At 41.9% G+C, this 17853-nt stretch overlaps 1 protein-coding gene across 1 annotated transcript in view; it reads left to right on the forward strand.

Annotated features, from left to right (window-relative positions):
* Window positions 1-15421, forward strand: part of LOC126473513 (SUZ domain-containing protein 1) — a 60057-nt gene extending 44636 nt beyond the window's left edge. The window contains exons 4-5 of the mRNA XM_050100613.1: window positions 2990-3078; window positions 14704-15421. Of these exons, the coding sequence (XP_049956570.1) occupies window positions 2990-3078; window positions 14704-14815 (201 nt within the window). The 3' untranslated portion in view covers window positions 14816-15421. The remainder of the gene's footprint in view (window positions 1-2989; window positions 3079-14703) is intronic.
* Window positions 15422-17853: the final 2432 nt, after the last annotated feature.

The raw sequence follows: 17853 nt of genomic DNA on the forward strand, positions 1-17853 counted from the left end.
TAGTGTACCCCACTCATGGTTACTACAAATATTGGAAATATACAAAGTAGATCCTAAATTAATACAGTTCCTAAACATAGTAATGAAAAATTGGAAAACCACACTTAATATCCAAACAAATTCAAATATCACATCACAGCCAATACAGATTAAGCGTGGAATATACCAAGGAGACTCATTAAGTCCTTTCTGGTTCTGCCTTGCTCTGAACCCACTATCCAACATGCTAAATAATACAAATTATGGATACAACATTACTGGAACATACCCACACAAAATCACACATTTGCTATACATGGATGATCTAAAACTACTGGCAGCAACAAATCAACAACTCAACCAATTACTAAAGATAAAAGAAGGATTCAGCAATGATATAAGTATGGCTTTTGGAACAGACAAATGTAAGAAAAATAGCATAGTCAAGGGAAAACACACTAAACAAGAAGATTACATATTGGATAACCACAGCGACTGCATAGAAGCGATGGAAAAAACAGATGCCTATAAATATCTAGGATACAGACAAAAAATAGGAATAGATAATACAAATATTAAAGAAGAACTAAAAGAAAAATATAGACAAAGACTAACAAAAATACTGAAAACAGAATTGACAGCAAGAAACAAGACAAAAGCTATAAATACTTATGCTATACCAATATTGACCTACTGATTTGGAGTAGTGAAATGGAGTAACACAGACCTAGAAGCACTCAATACATTTACACGTTCACAATGCCACAAATATAGAATACATCACATACATTCAGCAACAGAAAGATTCACACTAAGCAGAAAGGAAGGAGGAAGGGGATTCATCGACATAAAAAACCTACATTATGGACAGGTAGACAATTTAAGAAAATTCTTTCTAGAACGAGCAGAAACTAACAAAATACACAAAGCAATCACTCATATAAATACATCGGCTACACCACTGCAATTTCATAACCACTTCTACAACCCTTTAGATCACATAACATCAACAGATACGAAGAAAGTAAATTGGAAAAAGAAAACACTACATGGCAAGCACCCGTATCATCTAACACAGCCACACATCGATCAAGACGCATCCAACACATGGCTAAGAAAAGGCAATATATACAGTGAGACAGAAGGATTCATGATTGCAATACAGGATCAAACAATAAACACCAGATATTACAGCAAGCATATTATTAAAGATCCCAATACCATAACAGATAAATGCAGACTTTGCAAACAACAAATAGAAACAGTAGATCACATCACAAGTGGATGTACAGCACTAGCAAATACAGAATACCCCAGAAGACATGACAATGTAGCAAAAATAATACATCAACAACTTGCCATAAAACATAAACTAATAAAACAACACGTTCCCACATACAAGTATGCACCACAAAATGTACTGGAGAATGATGAATACAAATTATACTGGAACAGAACCATTATAACAGATAAAACAACACCACATAACAAACCTGACATCATACTCACCAATAAGAACAAGAAATTAACACAACTAATCGAAATATCCATACCCAATACAACAAATATACAGAAGAAAACAGGGGAAAAAATTGAAAAATACATACAACTGTCTGAGGAAGTCAAGGACATGTGGCATCAGGATAAAGTTGACATTATACCGATTATACTATCAACTACAGGAGTCATACCACACAATATCCACCAGTACATCAACGCAATACAGCTACATCCAAACGTTTATATACAACTACAGAAATCCGTAATTATTGATGCGTGTTCAATAACCTGAAAGTTCCTAAATACAGTGTAACATATACCGTACAGTTAAAAGGAAGTCACGCTTGATGAAGGCCCGCGTCACTTTCCATTTTTAACCAGACCTAAGGTCTGAGAAAAATAGAAACAATAATAATAAAACCAGTGCTATTAACCGTGTATGGTTTGGGCAACACAACTTGTGACAGATCAGAAGAGAGGTGAAGTCGGGAGGGAATATTATGATTTAACATCCTGCCGACAATGTGGTCTTTAGAGACTGAGCTCAAGCTTCAGGTGGAGTGATGTAATCAGCTGTGTCCTTTTCAAGAGGTCTGTGCTGACATTTCCATTAAGCAAGAATCCAAGTCCAGTGTATTACCAATGCACCACATCCTCAGTTGAAAATGCGTTTGAAAAATAGGGAATACAAAGGATGTTGAAGTGGGAAGGACCACACAGGTCAAAGAATTTTCATTCATTTAGTAAGAAAAGTTCTGGCAGCATGAAAATTATTTAGTAGTAAAGGAGACTACTCGCCATTGAGAGGTCTCCTGTACTCCTAAATTATTTTCAAGAATTTCCACTTTGTATTTGAATGTTTCAGTATCCTCATAGTCTTTGAAGGCATTGTTCAAGTAAATAGTTATTTTGTATAGTTTTTTAATTGGTACAATATGATGTCCCTCATTGCCTGTATTCAACTAGTTAAAATTTTCTTCACCTATGTATTTAAGTAGGTGAAAATATTTACTGTCCCACAGTTCTTTGAAATTTATTTGCCGGTCATGATTCGATTGTGACAGTCTCAAAATACTCTCTTTTAAAATCCTTTCTGTTGAAACATTGTTACAATGCTTGACACAGTAACTGAAAATAAATGCCTCTGATCCATTAATCCCCCATCCTACTCCTTGTGCACATCGACATATTGCAGGTAATGAAGTTAGTAAAAGTTCGTATGTTTCCTAGTTTGTTGTTAAAGGCTGACTGCACATTGATTCCAAAGCCATCCTGATCTGAAAACAGTTTGATATAACAGGATATTTTAGTTTCTGTTTTGCGTGACATCTTCAACATATATGCCCTCTTCCAGTCATTTAGAATTAGTTGATACATTTCCACATTATATCATTACATTTTTTAAAGATGTGTGGTCGTGAGAAAAGCAAGTATAGCATGATTTAAAATTTATTTCTCCATCAAATATAAAATATTCATGTGAAAACTTTATTTTTTCCTCTGTTTACAGCGTGAACAAGCTTATGCTGAAGCTAGATTACGAATCCTTGGTGAAGCTCGAAGTCCTGAGGAACAACACCTGCCCTCAACTGACGATAGGTTGGTGCCATACTTTTTGCTAGTGATAGTAACACAAACATAATTTCAAATTGCTCAGTGGGAATGTGGAATAGGAATAGAAAATCTTTTAATAAGTAGTGGTTGTGGGAGCATATTTGAATGTCAACAAACTAAAAACATTAAGATTATATCTGTAAATATTTACTTATGATATACTGTTTTGAATAAAGAAGAGTAGCTGGGTTGTAAATCCAATAAGATGATGTATTTATTATTGTACTTCTACCAATATATTAAGACAAGTTTGCATAATTCATGTTAATTTTCAAATTTTTGCTTTTTTGTTAAATGAATGCACTTTATTTAATAATATAATAATTATTGTAGAATGAAACATTTGTTAGTGAATGAGTTTAAGACAAATGAGTGATGCAATAAGAATCATACAAAAAGTATGACGTTAAATTTTGTACACAACCCCAAATTTCAGCAATATTAGGATGTATGGGTAATCAGCTGTCACTACACAAATAACTTTACTGACTGGTGCTTTATCTTCATGTAATATCAGAGTATAGTGGGTTATAATCGAAGAAATTTCAGAGAAATATCCTCATAAGTGGTTTCAGATTTTTACTATTAGTTTGTGATGATGCCTTGATAATACTCTAGATCACATAATAGACTGCCTGTTCTTAAGGTGAATGAGGCAACTGCATAAATAGTTTTGTCATTGGACAACAAATATTGCAAATGGCACTATGATGCCCATTGACTTAGACACATCATGGAATTAGCAAGGCTGTTCATCGGTGAAATGTTATAAGCAAGGTTTGTCGCCAATTAGCAGCATTTGGCTGGAGCACAACTCATCAAATACATTCATCCCACAGTCAACTGTACCTGAAGATCATCTCTAATTTATATGTTTAGCAATTTTTGCTGAGTTTCCAATCAATGAATGCAAATTAGCTACTGTGATATGCTACAAATTCAGTTGATTTGTATTGCAGGAATACTTCTTACAATTATAAATAGAATAAATATGAAATCATTAGAACTAATGCTTATAAAATAAACATTTCTTGTGAGCTATTATTTGGATATTGTGTGTATCGCAGTAAAAGCTTTTTACTTGAGTCCGTGTAGCTAATTTGATATCGATTTATGAGGGCAGAAAAAGCTTCCCACTAGAAAGCTTTTTAATTCTTCTCAACTTCTTTAAATTTAATAAAGTAGCGTCCTTTCAGTTATTGAACATGTTCTACAAACTCAGCTCAAAGCAAATACTAGTTAACTGTCACAAGTGGATTGCTTTAGAGCTTGAAACTCATTTTCAGAATTCAATCACAGCTGTCTGTAAGTCACTGGCACTCGTGGTTTCACACTTTGTTCTTAGAGAGTTGTTAATAGCTTGCAAATAATCCAGTAGTGGTTCTCTCTGATTTCTGCTTATCAGTTGCTAGCAATACTACAAGAAAGTTTGTTAGGCTGTGAGCTCCACTGCTAGTATCAGATTTCTGCATCCGACTGACATTGAAATGACATGTACAACAAAATACACACATTTCGATGTTTCAGATTCAAAATTTGACTTATAAGTAACAGGTATAGAAGACGTGATTTGAGTCCGGCTCGTGTAGTACATAAAATTTGAGTACTAGTTGGTATCACGTCATGACACTGGGGATATAATCTTACTGTATGCAAAATGTATGTATGGGTATTAGGCGCATTATAATGACTGAATATTTTATTCATTGAGATGGTAAATAAGTTAAAGAAGTAATTTTTGCTTCCATTGTAGACATTTTTGTAGGCCTTCTTAACAACCACCACATTTTGCATCTGATTACAGTTAGTTGTAAATGGATGTCATTTCGTTTACACAGTGAACAACTAAATCATGAATGCTGTTAAAAAAAAAAAAAAAAAATGCCATCAGGACATTTACTACTGTCACAAATTACAAACAGTTTTCTGAAAAGAATACATTTACAGTGAACATGCATTTTTTAAATTACAATTTAAATGTACTCAAAATACAGTTTGTTCTTTAAATTAAACTGTATTTTAAAATGGAATTGCTTTCCCTTTCTCACATCTCATCCTGTGAGCCATGATGAAGGGCCCCCCCAGGGGGTCCACAACTCTTTTGTGGACACGTGTGTAGCGAGCACGGGACCCCGAGCTAATGTGGCCTTCCTTCCTTTCCGGGCTGCATACCTTCCCTTCCCTTTCCGCATCCCTCCCTGTCCCCCATCTTCGCCCCCCCCCCCCCCTCACCTCTGGCTCTTTCCTTCCCTTTCTCCCCCTCTGGGAGTATGATTTGTGCCTACGTCCGGAGACGGACGCTCGAAACTTTTCCAACTTACTTGCTTTCTACACTTACAAGTCCTCGTCCTTCCTCTGTCCTTCTCTTTTCCTTCCCTCTTCTCCTTGCCCTTTTCTCCGCTGCGGCGTTTGAGACCCCCTCTTCTTTCCTTTCCCTTTCTCTTTTTTCCTCCCTGTGCGTGTCTGAAGGCCGACCCACGCACTTCCATGCGTAGCCGGTGACGGGGTAACGCGTAATTCCCCGCCCCGGGTAGACAGGTAGGACACGTACATACCCCCTGGTAACGGCCAGGCCCAGGGAGGGGTGATTACCCGAGCTGATACCTTCCGAAAGTGCCGATTGGTCCCTCCGTCCGTTTGTCGGGAGGTGTGACCTGAGGTGTGAACAATCACCTAAGGCGGGTGTGCCCTCGGTGAGGGCCCCCACAAGGGAGGAGCGCGCCATCGAAGACGCCGGTAATCATGGGGGATTCTTCCGCAATGGTTTCCTCACCTTCCACTATGTCTGCTCACAAACGTAAGTTCACTGAGTCTCAGCCACAGACGGTTCTTCCATCGTTGCCACAGTTCCTTGTTGTTTCTCGGTCTGACGAAGGTCACGACTTTTCCACGGTCAACCCTTTCATTATTCAGAAAGGTGTCGACGCAATTGCGGGTCCTGTAAAGTCTTGTTCCAGATTACGGAATGGTACCCTGTTGTTAGAAACACACAGTGCCCTCCAGGCTCAAAAATTGCTGCGTACTTCTCTGCTCCACACCTTCCCTGTCCGGGTGGAACCGCACCGTACCTTAAATTCCTCGCGTGGAGTCGTTTATACACGCTCCCTCGATGGATTGTCTGACGAAGAAATTCAGCACTACCTGTCTGACCAGGGCGTCACCGCTGTTCATCGGGTTATGAAAAGGGTTGACTCGAACATCATTCCAACCCGCACTGTCTTCTTGACATTTGACAAAGTTCAACTCCCATCAAAAATCAAAAGCAGGCTATGAGATAATTTCCGTTCGCCCTTATGTCCCAAACCCTACGCGTTGCTATCGATGTCAGCGGTTCAATCACACCAGCCAGTCCTGTTCCAATCCGGCCAAATGTGTTACGTGTGGCAAGGATGCCCATGAGGGTGCTTGTCCACCTCCATCCCCTCACTGCATCAACTGTATGGGTGACCACGCTGCTTCGTCTCGAGATTGCCCCGTTTTTAAGGACGAAAAGCTGATCCAGGAAATAAGAGTGAAGGAAAAGGTATCGACCTTTGCTGCTCGAAAGTTACTCGCCAGTCGACAGCCCACCGTGCCTCAGAAAGGAAAATACAGCACTGTCCTTGCTTCTCCTCGGCCAACAAAGGAGGCGGCCACGCAGACTTGCGACCTCACATTTAGTACCACGGTCGTCAGATCGGCCAGCGCAAAGATCGCCCGTTCAACCTCACCACTTTCGCCTGCCCACTCTATGGCTCACCCTTCATCGGGTTCTGCTAAATCTCGAGCCCAAAAGTCAGACGCCAAGTCTTCGAAAAAAGAGCATTCTCGTGAAGAGTTTTTACGTACTGCAACTTCACAACCATCGGTTCCTCCTTCATCTAAACATCATACCTCCAAGAAGGCTACGAAGAAACACAGTTCCTCTCCTTCTCCGCCAAGGCGTGTCCCATCTACAGCACCACCTGGCGGAAATCGCCCTCGGCCATCTTCTGTGTCGCCGAGGCGCACTGCTGGTGGCCGGTCAACTGGCCGATCGTTGGTGGCAGGAGCTGCTCCTGACCAACCTATGGATCAGGATCTTCTGCCTTCGACTGAATGCCATTCCATGCTGTCGGTCGCAAGCTCTGAGCAGTCGTTGAGTTGACAGCACCCTTGGTCACGTTTCTCCATTTTCTGTTCACCCTATGTCCATTATCCACTGGAATATCCGCGGCATTCGCGCCAATCGGGATGAATTGTCGATCCTCTTACGATCCTACTCGCTGGTCATCTTCTGTCTTCAGGAAACAAAGCTGCGTCCCCATGACCGCTTTGTTCTCCCTCATTTTCAGTCCGTCCGATATGACCTCCCCTCTGTTGAAGGCACTCCAGCCCATGGAGGACTCATGATTCTGCTCCATGATACTCTCCATTATCACCCAATCCCCTTAAACACTTCCTTTCAAGCTGTCGCCGTCCGTCTTTCCCTTTCTGGATACACGTTCTCTCTTTGTACGGTATACATTCCATCGTCTACACCACTGGCACGAGCTGATCTCCTTCATCTTCTTGATCAGCTTCCACCCCCCTATTTGCTGGTTGGGGACTTCAATGCCCACCACCCGCTTTGGGGATCTCCACATCCTTGTCCACGTGGCTCACTATTGCTAGACGTCTTCCACCAAGCGGATCTAGTCTGCCTCAACACTGGGGTCCCCACATTTTTGTCTGCCTCCACGGCAAATTTATCTCATTTGGACCTTGCGGTCGGTACTGTTCCGCTAGCTCGGCGCTTCGAATGGTTCGCCCTTGATGATACACACTCGAGTGACCACTTTCCATGTGTTCTTCGACTGCAGCCTCAACTGCCATATATGCGCTCGCGACGCTGGAAGTTTGCCCAAGCCGATTGGACACTTTTTTCGTCTCTAGCGACATTCGATGACCGTCGCTTTCCCAGCGTCGACGATGAGGTCACACATTTTACCGACGTTATTCTCACAGCTGCGGAACGTTCAATACCACGCACCTCCGAATTGCCCCGGCGCCCCCCAGTTCCTTGGTGGAACGAGGCATGCCGTGACGCAATACGTGAGCGGCGACGTGCTCTTCGCATTTTCCGTCACCATCCAACTTTGGCCAACTGTATCCGATATAAGCAGCTCCGTGCGCGATGCCGTCGCGTCATCCGCGATAGCAAGAAGGCAAGCTGGAAATTCTTTATTAGCTCATTTAACACCTTCACTCCCTCCTCGGAAGTTTGGAGTCGGCTTCGACGGTTCTCAGGCGCGCCTAGTTTCTCCCCGGTCTCTGGGCTCACTGTCGCGCATGATACCTTAGTGGACCCCGTCGCAATTTCTAACTCATTGGGTCAGCTTTTTGCTGAGATTTCGAGCTCTTCAAATTACCCGCCAGCGTTTCTCCCGAAGAAACGTGCAGCGGAAGTGCGACATCTTGCTTTCTCCTCTCAAAATCGCGAAAGCTACAATACTGTTTTCTCCATGCGCGAACTCCAACATGCACTCTCTTCTTCTCGCTCCTCCGCCCCAGGACCGGATGGTATCCATGTCCAAATGTTGCTGCATTTATCAACCTATAGCCTGCGTTATCTCCTTCGCCTTTATAATCAAATTTGGACCGACAGTACCTTTCCCAGGCGATGGCGGGAAGCTATTGTCGTTCCCGTTCCGAAACCTGGAAAGGACAAACATCTCCCCTCTAGCTATCGCCCCATTTCTCTTACGAGTAGTGTCTGTAAGGTTTTGGAGCGTATGGTGAATTACCGTTTAGCTTGGTGGCTGGAATCCCGCAGTCTTTTAACACCAGCCCAATGCGGATTCCGACGGCATCGTTCTGCCGTTGACCATCTTGTTGCTCTCTCCACTTGTATCATGAACAATTTTCTCCGGAAACGCCAAACGGTAGCAATATTTTTTGATCTGGAGAGAGCATACGATACCTGTTGGAGGACAGGCATCCTCCACACACTGTTCTCTTGGGGCTTTCGAGGCCGGCTGCCCCTTTTTCTTCGCGAATTTATGGCAGAGCGCACATTTAGGGTGCGGGTGAACACTACTCTCTCCCGTACTTTCTCCCAAGAAAACGGGGTACCCCAGGGCTCCGTGCTAAGTGTTGTACTTTTTGCCATCGCCATAAATCCAATTATGGATTGCCTCCTTCCTGATGTCTCGGGCTCCCTCTTTGTGGACGATTTTGCGATCTACTACAGCTCTCAACGGACAAGCCTTATTGAACGACGTCTTCAAGGATGTCTCGATCGCCTCCACTCATGGAGCATCGAAACCGGCTTCCGTTTCTCACCCAGTAAGACCGTTTGTGTTAATTTTTGGCGACGTAAGGAGTTTCTTTCGCCCTCCTTACATCTAGGTCCTGTCAACCTTCCGTTTTCCGACGTCGCTAAATTCTTGGGTCTTATGTTTGACAGAAAACTGTGCTGGTCCTCCCACGTTTCCTATCTTTCGGCTCGCTGTCTGCGTTCCCTTAACACCCTCCGTGTCCTGAATGGTACCTCCTGGGGAGCGGACCGAGTGGTCCTTCTCCGCCTCTATCGCGCCTTAGTGCGCTCGAAATTGGATTATGGAAGCATAGTCTACTCCTCTGCTAGGCCGTCTATTCTTCGGCGTCTCGACTCTATCCACCACCGTGGATTACGTTTAGTGTCTGGAGCTTTTTACACCAGCCCTGTGGAAAGCCTTTATGCTGAGACTGCTGAACCTCCGCTGTCCAATCGGCGGGCAGTCCTTCTGAGTCGTTATGCTAGCCATCTGTCTTCCATGCCTGCTAATCCAGCCCATGACCTTTTTTGCGACGCCTCCTTTGATGTCGGGTATGCAGGCCGCTCCTCCTCCCTACTACCCCCGGGAGTCCGCTTCCGTCAACTGCTCCATTCTCTTTCCTTCCGCTTTCCTAAAACCTTCTTGACAACTTGGGGTACAGCACCGCCTTGGCTCCGTCCCCAGATCGACTTGCTCAGAGACCTATGTCAATTTCCCAAGGATGGTACCCCTACACTTGTTTACCGTCGGGCATTTGCTGCTCTATGTGCACAAATGACGGAAGCCACATTTATTTACACCGATGGCTCGAAAACATCGTTAGGTGTAGGGAGTGCGTATATTGTTGGCAACACCCCAAATCACTTTCGGCTTCCCGACCAGTGTTCGGTTTATACTGCGGAGCTTTACGCTATTCTCCAGGCTGTCCACTACATCCGCCGCCATCAGCGGATACAGTACGTAATCTGCTCAGATTCTCTCAGCTCTCTCCTAAGTCTCCAAGCTCTTTACCCTGTGCACCCTCTGGTCCACCGGATTCAGGACTGTCTGCGCTTGCTCCACCTGGGGGGCGTCTCAGTGGCGTTCCTCTGGCTCCCGGGACACGCTGGTATCTGTGGAAATGAGGCGGCCGATATAGCGGCCAAGGCTGCAGTCTCTCTTCCTCGGACAGCTATTCAGTCTCTTCCGTTTACCGATCTACGGAGCGGTTTATGTCGCCAAGTTGCTCATTTATGGCATGCGCATTGGTCAACACTTCCCCATAATAAATTGCGGGAAGTGAAAGCCCTTCCTTGCGCTTGGACCTCTTCCTCCCGAACGCGTCGTCGGGAGGAGGTAATTTTAGCTAGACTCCGGATAGGGCACTGTCTTTTTAGTCATCGACATCTTTTAAGCGGTGATCCTCCCCCACTCTGTCCCCACTGCTCTCAGCTGTGGACAGTCAGACACCTTTTAATTGAATGCCCCTATTTTAATCCGTTACGCTCCCGTCTACAGCTATCGCCTGATCTATCGTCGATTTTAGCAGATGACACGCGCTCAGCTGACCGCGTTCTACAGTTTATTAGTGACAGTGAAATGACGTCAGTCATTTGAAGCTTTTTTTTTGGGGGGGGGGACAACCAACCCCTTTCTATAGTGGATTTTTAAGCATTCCTTCTGCCTTTAGTTTCTCAAATTTTATGACCTTGTTCCCATTGCTGCTGATTTTAAATTTCGTTTTTTTCCTGTTTTCTACGTCACGGGCTGGGCGCTAATGACCATAGAAGTTTTGCGCCCTAAAACCACAAAAAAAAAAAAAAAAAAAAAAAAAAAATGATGAAGGGCAATAGGCAGATTCTGTATCTTAGATTTCTGCAAAGTGTGTGACATGGTGCCCCACTGCAGACTGTTAACAAAGGTACAAGCATATGGAATAGATTCTCAGATGTGTGAGTGGCTTGAAGACTTCTTAAGTAATAGAACACAGTATGTTGTCCTTGATAGTGAGTGTTGGAGACAAATGTATCATCAGGAGTGCCCCAGGGAAGTGTGATAGGACCGCTCTTATTCTGACTGTACATAAATGATCGGACAGCAGGAGTAGCAGCAATCTGCATCTGTTTGTTGAACATGCTGTAGTGTACGGGAATGTGCTGTTGTTGAGTGACTGTAGGAGGATATAAGATGACTTATGCAAAATTTCTAGTTGCTGTGATGAATGACAGCTTGCTCTAAATGCATAAAAATGTAAATTAATGCAGATGAATTGGAAAGACAATACAGTAATGTTCGAATAGTGCATTATTAGCGCAATGCTTGAGAGTAATGTAGATTAAATATCAAACCGAAACGTTGCGAGGCAATATGAAATGGAACGAGCATGTAAGAATGGTAACAGGGAAGGCGGATGGTAGACTTCTGTTTATTGGGAGAATTTTAGAAAAGAGCCTTTCATCTGTAAAGGAGACTGCATTTAAATCAGTAGTGCAACTCGTTCTTGAATGCTGCTAGGGTGTTTGGGATCCTCACCAGACCAGATTAAAGGAAGACATCAAAACAATTCAGAGGCCCCAATACAGTGTCAGGGGCTAGAATAGACTTGCGGCCCTTCCTTGCCTGTCGTAAAAGGCAACTAATAAGTCTTTTTATTTGGTCATGTTTTTACCTTGATATTTCACTATACTTTGGACTTCCGAAGGTTTTCATTCTTTTAATGCTTTTTCTCTCATCCAATTTGGCTTTTTAAGTTATGGTCCCCATTTTGGGTTTGACCTCCACTTTTCAAATTTTACAGAAGTGCAGGCCATTTAGGGAAGGGCACCTTACTATGGTGCATTAACTCTCCACTGTGCGCTTTTATCTTTTGCACCTACCAAACAAGTGGACCTACCTCTGCACTCGAAATCCAGCATGGTAGCCAGTCCATCGTGGTTGTCATGTACACTCTCGGTGATAGCCCCCTGACAACGCAGGAATCGCACTGCCAATGCCTGAACTTAACATCCCCGTGTCAGCCTATCAACATTGGGGTCCCAGGATTCCGGGCAACAGCTATTGTGCAAAGTGGCCTTCTCCTTGGTGGGATGCACCCATGAGAAGAGCCTCTGATCGGAGTGAGTGGCATTGGGGCAGATAGTCCACAATGAAATGGATTAGACTTAATGGTGGCCATTCCAACACGACTGTGTCAACAGTCAGGTACAGTGATTTTAATGCAGAGGTTTACAGTCCTATGGCTGTGACCTGTCTGACCATGCTTCAGTTTCAGATGAGAGCCAGGTCAGGAAAAATGGAAGTGGACAGTTTTCCGAGGTCTTGGTTTGTTCTCGAACTGACGGTGGATCAATCACCACAATGACGCCACTGTTTTTCTTTGCAAATATGGAAGATTAATTTGGGGAGATTACAGCAATAGAAAAGTGTAAAATGGACCTTTGATGATCAAAACATCACACATCAACCAATCACGGGCACTTCAGGCCTGTGCAAAGATAAGAGATATACCCGTCACCATTTCTCCTATTAACAAGGTCAGTAGAATTCAAGGTGTTAATCTCCCATTTTAACCTAATGCTACAAACTGATGAAGAAATGCGCACTAATCAGGTGTGGTGTGCAGTCCATTTTGTTCTCCACATCCAGAAGGGACCCAAAGGTAATAGAGTGGACACTGGAGCTTTTATCCTACCCTTCAATGGCAACATTTTACCTGAGAAGGTCCCGCTGGCCACTGCGAGAACGCTAAGTCCACGCACAGTCTATAAGCGAACACTCTCTCGCGCTGCGCACAGTCTGTGTCTTGCTGCTGCACAGGCAACTGCATTGAACGCCGCCAAGATGCCATACAGGAGATATCGATGTTGTCGTCGTACAGCAGTTTACAAAATCATAGAGAACATCGAACTTACTACAACATCTGGGGACAAGAAGAATCGCATTCCAACTGTCTCACATGGAAATGGATGGTTCACTGTCGCTATAGTGAGAGGTGGTAGTGGAGTTTCTAGTGTACCTGGACTGGACAGGACGTCAGGCTTTATTTTTCCTCCTCTGATGAGATGTTTTAGGTGGCTGTTCTAATGAGGCTATCTGTTCGACATGTGGACAGGCATACCACGAGGGCAGCCCTTGTGACCAACCACCTCACTTTGTCAACTGTCTGGAACTGCATCCTTCTCATTCACCATAATTCAGTATTTAAGAGGCAGAATAAAATCCAAGAGTATAAAACACTTGACCACATGTCTCATTGAGGTGCAAAGAAATAGTTTGAAAGACTTCATCCAGTTGATATGGTCTCAAATTTTGCGACTGTTGTCATAGTCCAAACCTCCCGTGATGACACGGTCTTGCACGAAACGTCATGGCACTGCCCCACAGTTGAGGGGAAGGAACTTCAGCTCCCTTGCCCCCTACCCCTGTAGCACTGGCAGTTCCCACACATCAGGGATGAGGACACCTATGTGCCCCCCCTCCCAGACAAGGACCAGCACCTGCAGTTGTGGGCAGAAGAAAAGTACCGTCCTCCCAGTAGATAAAATGGTGAAATCTTCACAGAAATCAAAGGATAAGCAGAAAGATAAACTACTTTCTGAGGTTACAGTGGAATTTCTTGCAGCCCATAAACTCCTTTATTGCAAAATATTGATATTAGTTTGTTATTCCAAATGACTCGTCCAAACAGCCATATGCGTTAGCCTGATAGAATTCACTGGTAGATTGACGACAAAGGCCAGTGTGTCAGCCAGCTTGGGTGTGGTTCCCACATCCGACTAGGTGAATATCGAACTTTACCCAAATCCCGCCTCAATTACATGATTTGCAAACAATTCAAAAATCTTCTCACTGTTTCACGTGGGACAACGCTAGACACAGACAGATGGGGTACATGAATCCTGACCGAGCGAGGTGGCAAAGTGGTTAGCACACTGGACTCGCATTCTGGAGGACGACGGTTCAATCCCGTGTCGGGCCATCCTGATTTAGGTTTTCCGTGATTTCCCTAAATCGCTTCAGGCAAATGCCGGGATGGTTCCTTTGAAAGGGCACGGCCGACTTCCTTCCCTGTCCTTTCCTAATCCCAAGACCTCGCTGTTTGGTCTCTTCCCCCAAACAATCCAATCCAATCCACAAATCCTGTCTCGGCATAGTAGTAGTGGTGAGAGGAGGGACCACCCTCTGCCTCTGGTATTGCCAAATCCAGATTGACATGCCGACACCATGAAGATACGGGGGTAAGGCCAGCAAATAGTAGTAGGAGCATTGTCTTATCCTAATTTGATATTTTTTATTTATTTATTTATTTATTTAAATGTAGTGATGAAGTTATGTAAAATGTTTTCACTGTTTATATTGTACTTTGTTGTTCCAGGATAAGCAAAATACAGACAAAAATGGAGGTGTTGCGAACGTCAGAAACTGGCAACATTTTGCGTCATCCGAAGGGACCCGACGGAACGAGAGGATTCAATTTGCGTAGATAGTGCCCTTAGGAGCACTACGTTATTGATGTCTCCTGCCTTGCCTCTTCCCGTGACAATACAGACTAATTAATTGACATTGCCTACATTTGAGGTACATGGGAGAAGGGAGAATTCACAACCAATATTTGTGATGTGATTGTACATAATTGCGTGATTTATATAGTGAAAACAAGACAATGCCTAGTTGTATCAGCTTGTTGTGGCATAACTTAAGAGACAATTGTGTTGATATTTTGATACATTTAATGGACTCGCAGTTCTGTGTGTGTGGACCCTATGGAAATGAAAACCAGTGATGAAACAACCTCTCATATACATAATCATATACATATTATATATCATACACTCATTTCATTGCCATGGATGTTGTGTTGTTAAAATTTTATATATGTTTTAGGTTTTATGGTTTTTTTTATAGACTGTTTTCAGTTGCAAATAATTTCACACGTTTCTGTGGCATTTTGATTTCTGCTGATGATTTCAACTTTCTTGTTGTGATAGAATAAGTGATGGAAACAGGACAATACCTTACCAGATATTTCTTCTTCTTCATCACCGTCGTAGTCATCTCTCTCTCTCTCTCTCTCTCTCTCTCTCTCTCTCTCTCTCTCTCTCTTCCCCCCCCCCCCTCCCTCCCTCCCTCCCTCCCTCCCTCTATCTCTCAATTTTTTATTGTTACTGTGTCATGGTTGGTGTTTCTATCCAGACGTTTTTGACTTATGTGACAGTATGAAATAAGGAAAAGTGAACAGAATTTAGGTGCAGTGAACAGAATTAAACTCAAATAACATGATTGCATATTTTTAAAACAATTCATTCAAAAAGTAGATAATTATATCTATGTGCTGGATATACATGTAAAGACTGTGCAGTAAGAAATTGTTATGCCACTTGGAACTTGGTGGAACAGCGCTGCCACTTAAGCTTACAGGAATTAAGTGAATTTATACTTTTCCACATTTCATATAAATTTGAGAATAAATAATGGGACATGGAGTGATAATGAATGTGCATATTTCCAATTTTGTAAAAAGAAAAAAAAATGACAGTTTCATAAATGTAAGTGTGCATAGTGAGACATGTTCTGTTTGTTTCATCCTTCTGATACTAGATTCCCTCTGTTGTAACTTAATATGAAGACTGAGTGTACTGAATTGTAGTTACTTAATATCATGACAAACAATGATGATAGCTGCAAGATGTTAAAGTCCAGGATGCATTCCACTGTTTGATACATTGGAACTACCTGAAGTCGTGATCTAGTCTTGAACAGAAGTATTTCCACCACGGATTTTGTGTATGGATGTAAATCTTTCAATGTGTTGGAGAGTTTTCTGAAATGTCACAGTCGATTATGTATGTATGGACAAGTAATTGTCAGGCCTGCTCAAATGGTGTGTAAATGTTTGGTAATTCTTGAGCACACATTTTCAATATAGGTAGAATTTGCCATCAAACACAATGAGTGTTTTATATCTCATAAAGAAGGGAAAGTTTTAATTTATGCAATCATTAAAATTATCATTTAAAAAGCATTTTCCTCATTGGCTGTTTTTTTTATATAAATTTTCTACTATTTGCAAAAACTGTGCTGCCTGGCTTAAGTTAGATAAACACATTAACGTGCCTTAGATTTTGGGCAAAATGGCTTATAGAACAACTTCAAAGGAATTTTTATTTTTATTACAGAAGAATATTACAGCTATTTATTCTGAAATGGAAGTAGATACACAATGAAGCAGATTATAGTAATGTAAGAAAAATATCACAGACAGTGTAGGGGCCAGAAAATACTTTGTGGCATGTTAATCCACAGTGGTCACAACTTTGACTGCAGAAATTCAGTAAAAACGAGTAGTTTCTCAGAGTCAGCAAAACAACAGATGAATGGCAAAAAGCTTTTTTTCTTTTATTATGTGTAAAGAAATATTAATTTCTATGTATATGGTTTTCCTTTCTGAAGTTGAAAATTGCTTGCTCTTCGTATTTGGTTTCACAATTTTCATGTTTAATCATTTCATTTTAAATATTGAGTGGATAGGTTTTTCTGACTTCTAGTGTCAGAGGATATCAATGAGTTGAATGAATTGCCGTTTCCTATCTCTTAGAAAGTCATTGGAGTGTTAGTCTTACTGTGTTTATATTGGAATATAAGCAGTTGATGGTAGAAGTCCAACTCTCCACTTCTGCCTGCTCAAGTATTATTTTAATGAAGAATGGTCTGTATTCAGAATTTTGCATTATGATGATTTTTATTTAATTGAATCTGTACCCAAAAAAAAGATTGTAACCGTGATTAATGAGCATTTAGTGTCTCTTTGTAAGGCTTCACTTTTTGTTAAAGATATGCTGCTGGTATTTGTCCTTGCAGCATTCTTGCCGCATGCAAATAAATTTTGGAAGGTTTGTAACCAGTTTTTAAGATTTAAATTATTTAAAGGTTTCAGATGTAGGATTTCCACCTCAAAGAAACATTAGTGATTAAATGTTGGATATTTTTTATGTGCCCTCATTTTGAGACATGTAAAAATTATTATTAAAATGGGTTACTTGTGATGGAAGTTAATATATTTTTAAAAAATTATCAGTATCACTTGTTTTAATATTTAAAAAATAGATTGCTGAGCTGTGAGCAGTGACAGATATGTAGCACAGTCAAGATGCCAAAGAAGTTTGTTAAGATTAAATTGTGTAACAAAGCCTCAGTAGTAGCTTTTCCCATATCCTTATAAAAATAAGGTTTATTTATGATAAAATTGTCTTGATATCAAACACTGAATAATTCTTTTACAGTAGTATATGTGGTCCCCAGGAAATACATTCTGTGGTATAAAGACATTGAAAGTCCAATAAGTCAATCTTTCAATATATTGAACAAAAAATAAATTAGCAAGAAAACAATGATGGCTTCTTCTGTACATTAATGACATTTTTGTGTTTCGAAATTATGTAATCATAATGAGCCCTGAAAAGAATCTTTACAGTTTATGTAATGACTGAGCAATATGGTACATTGGTTAGCACACAGGACACGCTTT

Source organism: Schistocerca serialis, chromosome 4 (genome assembly GCF_023864345.2).
Source record: "Schistocerca serialis cubense isolate TAMUIC-IGC-003099 chromosome 4, iqSchSeri2.2, whole genome shotgun sequence".
NCBI lineage: Eukaryota > Metazoa > Arthropoda > Insecta > Orthoptera > Acrididae > Schistocerca > Schistocerca serialis.